Source organism: Lycium barbarum, chromosome 4, assembly GCF_019175385.1.
Source record: "Lycium barbarum isolate Lr01 chromosome 4, ASM1917538v2, whole genome shotgun sequence".
Taxonomy (NCBI): domain Eukaryota; kingdom Viridiplantae; phylum Streptophyta; class Magnoliopsida; order Solanales; family Solanaceae; genus Lycium; species Lycium barbarum.
Window position 1 is genome coordinate 6,603,910 of NC_083340.1, and position 9,811 is coordinate 6,613,720.

A 9,811-nucleotide genomic window follows, 5' to 3' on the forward strand; every position below is an offset into this window, starting at 1 on the left:
ATTGACAAAGAAGGAAAATGGGGATAAAAGTCACTCCCCCGTTCACTTTTACTTGTCCACGTTAACATATCAAGAGAAAGGAATTTTACCCTTCACATTAATTACTCATTTTAAAATCATTTTCCAAGGTTATTGAGACTATACACCAATAAATATGAATATTATGGTAAAATATATACTCCCTTTATCCCATATTACTTGCCCACTTTTCCTTTACACGCCCTTTAAGAAATCATAAATAAAAAATGTATTTTATATTTTACTATTTTACCTCTATCTCTCTCCAATAAATACATTATAATCAAAATTGACTATATTCAAGAACATTTGATACTAAGGCTACGATGAGAAAGAATTAATTAATTTTATCTTGATTTTGTAAATGAAAAAGTAATTTGGACATATATTTTTAGTAATGTGGCTAAGTTGTATGGGACGGGGGGAGTACTTCATTTATTAATTCTTAAAGAACGCGAAAAATCAAAAGTGAACAAGTAAAAGTGCACGGAGAAAATAAATGTGTCGGAGAATTAAAATTGAAGTGCATACGTGTATACATGAAAAGAAAATAAATATTTAGTACTACAACATATGTCCACGTGGGATAAAAAAGTAGTTGGTTAAAGTGTATAATTTATATAACTTTTGGTACAAATTTGCATTGCTAAGAAAACAAAAAGGCTCAGTAGCAGCTGAGAATGGGCATAGGAACACTGATTAGGAATAGCACAAATTCAAAAAGCAAGGAAAATGAAAGTGAACACTGATTAGGAATAGCACAAATTCAAAAAGCAACGAAAATGAAAGTGATTAGAATCCAGATGTTCTAGATAAATAAAGAGGTAACCACATGTAAGCCAAAATAGGGCAATTGAAAGGCACATGTGGTTAAAGGAGAAGCTAAATATAGGCCGAATTTTATGGTATAACTTATGTTGCTTTTAGTACAATCATTTGTTGTTGTGTTCGTACTGCCTTCCCGTTTATATATAATAGAAATATAAAAAAAAAGAAGGCAATATTAGATCTTGTCTTAAAAATAGTTCTAACATAATTTAAATTAAATTAAAAGGATTTCAGTACTTGCCCTAACTTGGATTGGTCCAAATTATAATACTTTTCAAATTTGAGATATTGTGTTCTTTTGTCAAATTAAAATTACAAAAATGTGTTCAAAATGTCATTATTCTACAGAAAATGAGCTAAAACCCAATAGACCATATCGAAGTGGGGTTTCTTTCTGCTTATGACTATATGTAAAGACTACATACAAGATGATGATTATAATTTATAAGGCTCGTAATGTTTTGTAAATAGTACAGACTCACTTGAAGGTAATAAAGTATTTGACTAAATATTATAGTCTTTATCTATGGTGCCGTTTGGCCATAAATACAAAAAAAAAATTCACTTTTTTTTGGAATTTTTGAAGTTGGAGTTGGAGTTGTGTTTGACCATAGTTTTTGAAATTATAGTTTTTGGTGAAATGTAGTGTAAAAAGTAAAAAAAGTGAAATTTTTTGGAAAAACAAGTTTTTCTTGTTTTTGATATTCCGGAATACAACTCCGGAAAAAAATGAATAATTTTTATGGCCAAACGCTAAAAGTAAAAAAAGTGAAAAAAAATTCCGAAAAAAAGTGAATAATTTTTATGGCCAAACGCCCACATAGTTAATATGCAATTTTAATTAATACTCAGTATATAAACTGCGCTCTCTTGATGAATAGTTTAAATCGAATATCAATCATGTTCTGTTTCAATTTTGGAGCGTGATGATGGTGGTGAATGATCTAAAAACTAATTTAGAGTGGTAGAACAAGTTAAATCTTCAACAGAGAGAAATGGGGGAAGAAGTGGTAAATATTTCACACAATCATGGACTAAACACAGTAAGTACAAAAGTTAAAATACCCACAATTCCAACCATGAGAGCTGCCAAAATTTGTGACTATGTCAGAAGACTTGCTGTCTCTTGTCAGTATTTCATCGTTTTAATCTGAATCCAATTGCTCAAATATGGGCAGCAGAGAATATTAATATTATTAAAACAACAAAAAGTCAGAGAAGAAAAAAAATATCAAAATCTAGTCTCTGCCATGGAACTCAAAATCTCACCTCCCAAGAATATTGCAAGCAAAAAAGACTGCTATAGTGGTAGTACTCCTTTCCAAAAAAAAAAAAAAATCCTTTAAGAATTTTCAGTTCATTCTGTTATTATCTCATTCTTCTTCTTGCTATTTTGTGCAGATTCAAATGGAGGAGAAAAATGTTCAATTGAACTTGGGCTGAATCTTGAGCTTAGCTACTCAAAGTTTAGTACTAATGGATATGGATTTACATTTCTACAGAGGCAAGAATTAGAGCAACAATTTTGCATCTACAAGTACATAGAAGTTGGGCTACCTGTTCCTTCTCATCTCATTATTCCTATATGCAAGTCTATAACTTGCTCCCTAAAAGGTCTTCGTGATGGTGTTTATCAACATTGTCCCAATTGTAAGTTTCCACCTAGCTGTTATAGAAATATTTCCTTGTTCTGTTTTTCTTGATTAATTGGATTCAAGTTAAGCCAGAATGTCATTTCTACTTTGGTTCAGCAAACATGCTAAGTGATGCGTTAATGTTATTATTAAAAGGTAGTTCCTTGTTGGAATTGAATGTTATGACTTGCTCTTTGAGTCTTTCATCAAGGTTTTGAATGTAAAACTGTCCTTTAAAAGCAAAAATTACGCCTCATTCATGATATTTAAAATCTTGCTCATGTGCATTCAACTTAACCAAACCAAATGTCACTCATGTCCAATGTTGGGTAAAATTTACGCACAGCCATTTTTCAGCCTTTATATAATTGAAAAATAATTATGATTATGGAGTTTTAAATTCTACTAGAAAACGTCACGAAATTATCATTGAGTTTCACTTATGCAATTTGAAACTTCATAACAATGTCTATTTCTTAAAGACAGAGTCAAAAAATGGTGAATAGGCGTTATTTCCACTCCAACATTTTGTGGTGGGCTATGTATTAACCCCCTCCCCAAGTCTAAATATTAGCGCTTTGACAAACTAAATTTATTTCAAAGTATTTGATGTTGTAGAAACATGAAGTAATTTACTATGTGTTTCTTCCAAATTCTCATTATTTCACATAGTAGAGTGGAGTGTTAACTGATGAAAAAAAAGAGTGGAGTGTTAATTAACCGAGACGTTTAATAAAGAGATAAATCGTAATCTAGACAAATACTCTTATGATTAAAACTATCAATTTCTTTTTAGGAGTTTTAGTTATATATACCGTCAGTATAAATTTATATTATCAAGTCATTCAAATGATATCTACGAGTAAGCCTTCTTAAAATGTGGATTTATATTCTTCAAAATAAAAGACAATGTATATAACTTAAACTCTTTCGAGGGACGTACAGAAATCTTCAAAGACAGTATGGACCAAATGTAATAAAATTTTCTGAGTTTTTGCAGTGATGGGGTATGGCCACTTGTGTTGGGAACTTAGCATGGAACCAGAACCAAGGAGGTGTTGGAGGACTGATGGCAAGAAATGGAGATGTAGCAAAAGTGTTATCCAGAACCAGAAATACTGTGAGAAGCACATGCATAGAGGCCGCCAGCGTTCAAGAAAGTATGTGGAACCAGCTTCATCCAATTTGCAATTGTCTAGTTCTAAAATTAAAAGCAACAAAACCATGAGAGTAGCATCACAAGCTCATCAAAATTCAGAACCAGACACTACCTTCTCCATTGCACTACCAATAAATTAACTAGGGCTTTGGGGTTGGGTTTCGCCTTGCATCCAAGTGATCTTTCTTCTTTTATGGTATTTCTAGTTAGTGCGATTTAATTGAGGGTTCAGTTGATTTCGAAATATGATGTAATAAGACAATGATTCTAGTCGTTGTTTTTTTTTTTTTTTTAAATCACAGTGGTATTCGGATCAACTTGTGAGCATCTCGATTATTTTACCAGGCTTGCTATTTCCCACAAGTGCATGTGCCGAGTAACTTTTTTTTTTTTTTAATATACCGAGTAACTATATTCACTAAGGGGATTGTTTGGTTCAAAACAAGGTTATCCCAGAATTATATTCTTTAGACTATACCTAGGATAGATAATTTTACTTTTTATATGGAATAAATAATCTCGTGATTTTAGTCTAAGATTTATTATGGTTTTAGCTAATACCCACAAGCAAACATTGAATAAATTTAATTCCAAATTTTATACTGAAATAACTCATAATCCCTATAACCAAACGGTCCCCTAAGACTTAACCAAATGAAGAAAAAAAGAAGAAGATATAATTTCAAAGTTTGCGTCCATTTTATTGACTACCATTAAATGCGACAATCTTACTTGTTATAGAAGGCTATAATAATGATTAAGCTTCCCTTTATCGTTTAGCAAATTGAAGAGGCCAATTACATAATGATCTTCTTGATTGAGTCTTTTGCTCTGTCAACCAACTTGATTGCCAATTAGGCAATTACAATCTCCAACCCATTTTTATATGAACAATCTTGACTTTCATAGAGTTCGACAAAATTATAAATTTGAAAAAGTCATTATCTTGAAAAAGAACATTTTATATGAGTATATCACAAACTTACCTTAGAGTTGTATTTTAAATTTTGTAGGTATTGTTTCATTATCCAAAGATATCAGGTGTGGATAAATTTTTAATTTGTCTGCATTACTTCCATTTGACTCATGCAAACTTGTACAGCAAACAAAGAAGAGTTTCTTTGTCAATACAATTTGACCTAAAATTGACTAAATTAACCACATATCTTATGAAATTTCAACAAGTACTCCAAATAAATTCATCCCCCACCTCCCCTAAAGCAGGATGAAATATAGGGGAATGTAGATAGACAATCCCTATTCGTCCACAAATTACAGCTCACACGTTTAGACAGCACGTGCTACAGTGCGTAAAGAATAAAGCACCCAATACAGTACCGACACTTTTTTCACAGCAATAATCACAAATCTTTTTTATTTATTATTCTATTCATTTAATTCCCATCCAACGGCCAAGATCACTCCCTCCATCCCAAATCTAAATCTTGACCCTTTGATCAGATCAAACCTCAAAATTTCTCACCAACCTTACCAGGACCACTACCCTATCTTCTCTTCTCCTCAGATCTCAACTCATTAGGCCAATACCCTCCAACAGACCAACACTAACAAGTAGCCAACCCCCTTATATTTTCTTGAAATTCTATTGGCTATTTAGTACACAAAATAGTACCAAGATTGAATCTTTATAGTGTGCAAAGTGCTAAGAAGCATTGTAATGGTGGAGGCACAATCATGGACAACAAGAAGGGGAAGCAACCCAAGATTGGAATCAACCCAAGATCAAGTTTTGGACATGCCAGTAACACCAACTGCTGAAATAAGGCAACAACAATATTCAAATGGTGGTATAAGTTCTTTAGTGTCACCAACTGTACTTACTGCACTTATTATTGCTTCTTGGTACTGCTCAAATATTGGGGTGCTTTTGCTTAACAAGTATTTACTAAGTTTCTATGGTTATAGGTATCCAATATTCTTGACCATGTTACATATGTTGTCATGTGCTACTTATAGTTTAGTTGCCATTAAGTGGCTTGAAATTGTTCCTTTCCAACAGATACATAGCAGGAAACAGTTCTTCAAGATTCTTGCATTGAGTGCTATTTTTTGTTTCTCTGTGGTTTGTGGTAATACTTCGTTAAGGTACCTTCCTATATCGTTCAATCAAGCAATTGGTGCTACTACTCCATTTTTTACTGCTATTTTTGCTTTTGTGATTACATGTAAGAAAGAAACTGCTGAGGTTTATTTAGCACTTGTCCCTGTGGTTCTTGGTATTGTTTTGGCTAGTAATAGTGAGCCATTGTTCCATTTGTTTGGGTTCTTGATGGCATTAGGTTCAACTGCTGGGAGAGCATTGAAATCTGTTGTTCAAGGGTTGTTGTTAACATCTGAGGGTGAGAAATTACACTCAATGAATTTATTACTATACATGGCACCAATGGCAGCAATGATTTTGCTTCCATTTACATTATACATAGAGGGAAATGTGGCTGGAATTACATTGGAGAAAGCAAAGGGAGATGGATTTATGATTTTCTTGTTGGTTGGTAATGCAACAGTTGCTTATTTGGTGAACTTGACTAATTTCTTGGTTACTAAGCATACAAGTGCTTTGACACTACAAGTTTTGGGGAATGCTAAAGCTGCAGTGGCTGCAGTTGTATCAGTTTTGATTTTCAGAAATCCAGTGAACATTATGGGAATAACAGGATTTGCTGTGACAGTAATGGGTGTTGTGCTTTACAGTGAGGCAAAGAAGAGGTCTAAAGTAACAGCACACTGATGAAACATATGAAAGATTCAATCTTGATGATGCTACTACACAAAGGTTCAATCTTTTTTCCTTCTTTGTTTTTTTGTCTAGTTAGAATTCATTCTGTGGGGGTTGGGAGGGTAAGTGGTTGGATATTATTCCACTGTATAGGAAGAAAGATCGGGTGAGGTGGAAAAGGTTCATGTTCTATGCTTTTTTTTTGTTCTTCTCCATATAATTGAGCTTGATTGGGGGTGTTTAAAAGAGAATAAAGTTGTCTCTTTTACTTTTTCCCCTTTCTGTAATTTTATACTCCTTTGATGCAACTACAACAAAGAAAGACTGATTCTTTAGATATTGTTCTCTCTGTGTAATATTTTGGTGGGAGAATTGTCCCCCAACATATTTTGCTAAATCAAAAGTTTTATTTTCATACTCTGCTTCATTTAACTTGAATTGATCTAGTATTTTTAGTGTTAATCCTTTTAATAAATTGGTTGTTATTTACTTCATCAAAAAAAAAAAAAAATGGTTGTTATTTCAATTATCAAAATGCTACAATGTCATTTTGCTTTGAAACTAACAAGCTCTGCCTGCCAAGAATAGATTGAGATGTTGTATCTGTTGAGGTCCCTGTTTGTATTAGAAAATGACTAACATGGAAAATTGGTGCAAAATAGTCATGAGTTGCATTATTTGGTTGCATATTTGGTAAGTCTTCTAATTTAGATCTTAGTTCACAAGTTGCTGTCATTATTAGGAAAGGAAGAGAGTGAAACTTGGGATCTCATTTGCCAAGCTTCTTTCATTGGTCCACCCTGATTTCCATGTAGGTAGAATGACTTTAACCATTTGCAGCATGTTTATAGCTTCTCTGCTTCCTATATTGTTTAATGGTTTTGTGTCATGAAACTTACTACTTCAAGCATAAAAATGCAGACGGGATTTTAACAAAGTGGTTCATTATCAGTATTTATCACTATGTATACTTCAAAATAAAAGACCTTATATATACAGTGTGATTCTCCAGTGAACCCCCTTGGATGGGACTTGATAGCGAATGTATAATCCCTAGCTAAGCTTGATCAGAAAACTGCCATGAAGGGCATTGTGGTATATATATATTAGTCTAGTCTAACATGAATCTACTGTTATTAAGTTTCATTTCAAGGTTCTTGGAAGAACTACTTAGAAAATAAATCTGGATCTTTTGGTATAGGAGTGCCATAGAAAGGAACTTGCAGTATTTTGAAAAGAGATTTTTGGACTATCCACAGACATTGTAAATTATACGTTAGATTGACCTACAACAACAGGTAACTTTCTATATCAAATGAGCGATTTGTGTAGAAAAGCAGGGAAGTTACTATTTCTGGTGTGAGTTGAGTTGGTATTTTTGATAATTTCGGTTAGAAACATGCCTTTTCAATTCAATTGTCAAAGTTTAAGTTATACACCGTGACAATGTAAAGAATTATTTGCACGTCAGTACAATTTAACTAGGCATAGCAATTTTATTCATTTTTTTAATTACCACATCACGCTTGATATAAAAAGTTACTTGTTATTGTAAGTCAGTTAAAGTCATGGTCGATATACATAGCACAAATTTTATTCTCAAAATACCAATAGTTTAAGTTATATAAAAGTAGATCAGATGTGTTATTTTGCTTTTGCTTTACTCTTTCTGTGGAAATTATAGTTAGCTACATAAAGCAAAATGGAGGAGGATGTTGTGTTGGACGGTATAATTAATAATGAAAATGCTTTAATACATTTGGTAGTTGTTTCTTTATTGTGTTAGATAGGGGTGTACATGGACCGGGTTGGTTCGGATTTTTTAAAAACCAAACCAAATTAATTGCATCGAGTTTTTAAATCTATACACCAAATCAAATCAACAAAAGTCGGGTTTTTCAACCTCGGGTTTTCTCGTTTTTTTCGGGTTGCTCGGGTTTTTCGGATTTTTCCGGTAAAGTCTTCATACAAAACATATAAATTGTACTTCAAATATTTTTTTAGTCTTAGTAAGATACGACTATCTAATTTAGATATTTATTAAGAAAATAACACAAAACGTAATGAGAGATGACATTGTACTAAAATATTCAACGAAAAAAATTAATGAAATTGCATAAAATAAAATTGTCATGATCTAGAAGTATTAAGTCATGCTACAATAAATACAACTAATTTATAAGGCATGTAGAAAATGATCATAATCTTAAAGTACTAAGTTATGCTAAAATAAGTACGGCTAATAAGTATTAATTACATGACTAGATATTAAAGAAAAAAATTAAATTAAATTATGTATTTTCACTTTCTAAACTAATATAAAACTAAAGAATATATATCAAAATTATTGTCATTCCAGTGTTAGATATGAATTTCTTCTGTTAGCATTAGTATTGATTTGATTTTTGTTGAGTTTTATTTGAGTTACTAATATCATTGAGTTATAAAACTTATTAAACCATTCAAAATTTTAATTCCAAGCTTGAAATAATATGTTAAAAGATAAAAAACTATGAAAAAATTAAAGAAACATTTATAAATTACATTATAAATAAATATTTCTATGTATAAAATATGTTTGAAATTTTGTAAATGTAATGTCGGGTTGGTTTGATTCGGTTTGACTTTTTTTTAGCTAAAATCAAACCAAACCAATAGTGTTCGGGTTTTTCTTTTTAAAACCAAACTAAGTCAAATCAAACTACTAGTCGGTTTTTTTTCTCGGTTTGGTTCGGATTATCGGTTTGGTGCGGTTTGTCGGTTTGCTTTGTACACCCCGACGACTTAAAAGAAGCTGTCTCTCACCGAAATAAATTAAAAGAATAAACTAATTAACATTCTTCTAACCCACTTGCATTATGTTTATATTTTAGATTTTATAGGGATTCTAATTTTATCTTAAACATTTTAAAGGTGTAAGGTTCGATTTTCTCTGATATTCCTTTAACTTTTTTTTGTGTATGATAAGCGTCTCTGACATAAGGAAAAAAAATACTCAAGGAACAAAAGAGAAAACAAATGATCTTATATTTGAGTAATTGGATTAATGAATAAGGTGTTAGACTTTAATATTGTACCTTAATCTTCGAAATTGATTTTTCTGAAGTTTAGAAGTACCACATCGAGCACCATCAATCACCGAATCACCAACTTACAACACCTCCCCCTCCATCACCACACCCCACAACCGAAAAAAGAAAAGAAAAAAGAAAGACAAAAAATCATTGAAGAAGTCCGGTGGGACACAAGTGAATTCAGAATTTGAAGTTGACACGTTCCTACAACATAAGTATATACTTAAAACTACTGGTTCACGCGAACTCATAATCGACCCTTTAGATCTCTTATAGTGGGATAAGATCTTTTCACCATTAACTAAATTTTTTGAATTTTAACCCTGAATAATATTAAAATCCTTATTGGAAACACTTCCCC

At 32.0% G+C, this 9,811-nt stretch overlaps 2 protein-coding genes across 2 annotated transcripts; both read left to right on the forward strand.

The window, feature by feature from the left end:
* The first annotated feature begins 1,785 nt into the window (after nucleotides 1-1,785).
* Nucleotides 1,786-4,002, forward strand: LOC132638122 (growth-regulating factor 12-like). The gene is made up of 3 exons (XM_060355100.1): nucleotides 1,786-2,154; nucleotides 2,248-2,496; nucleotides 3,481-4,002. Exons 1-3 carry the CDS (start codon nucleotides 2,097-2,099, stop codon nucleotides 3,777-3,779), a joined length of 606 nt encoding a protein of 201 aa, XP_060211083.1. The 5' UTR covers nucleotides 1,786-2,096; the 3' UTR covers nucleotides 3,780-4,002.
* Nucleotides 4,003-5,108: 1,106 nt separating this feature from the next.
* On the forward strand, nucleotides 5,109-6,791 carry LOC132635017 (probable sugar phosphate/phosphate translocator At1g12500). Its single transcript, XM_060351219.1, has one exon. It carries the CDS (start codon nucleotides 5,318-5,320, stop codon nucleotides 6,386-6,388), a length of 1,071 nt encoding a protein of 356 aa, XP_060207202.1. The 5' UTR covers nucleotides 5,109-5,317; the 3' UTR covers nucleotides 6,389-6,791.
* Nucleotides 6,792-9,811: the final 3,020 nt, after the last annotated feature.

Coding starts and splice junctions, on each gene's coding strand:
- LOC132638122 (XM_060355100.1), top strand. CDS start 2,097: ATGGAACTCAAAATCTCACCTCCCAAGAATATTGCAAGCAAAAAAGAC. Junction 2,155..2,247: donor CAAAAAAGACTGCTATAGTG/GTAGTACTCCTT, acceptor TATTTTGTGCAG/ATTCAAATGGAGGAGAAAAA. Junction 2,497..3,480: donor TTATCAACATTGTCCCAATT/GTAAGTTTCCAC, acceptor GAGTTTTTGCAG/TGATGGGGTATGGCCACTTG.
- LOC132635017 (XM_060351219.1), top strand. CDS start 5,318: ATGGTGGAGGCACAATCATGGACAACAAGAAGGGGAAGCAACCCAAGA.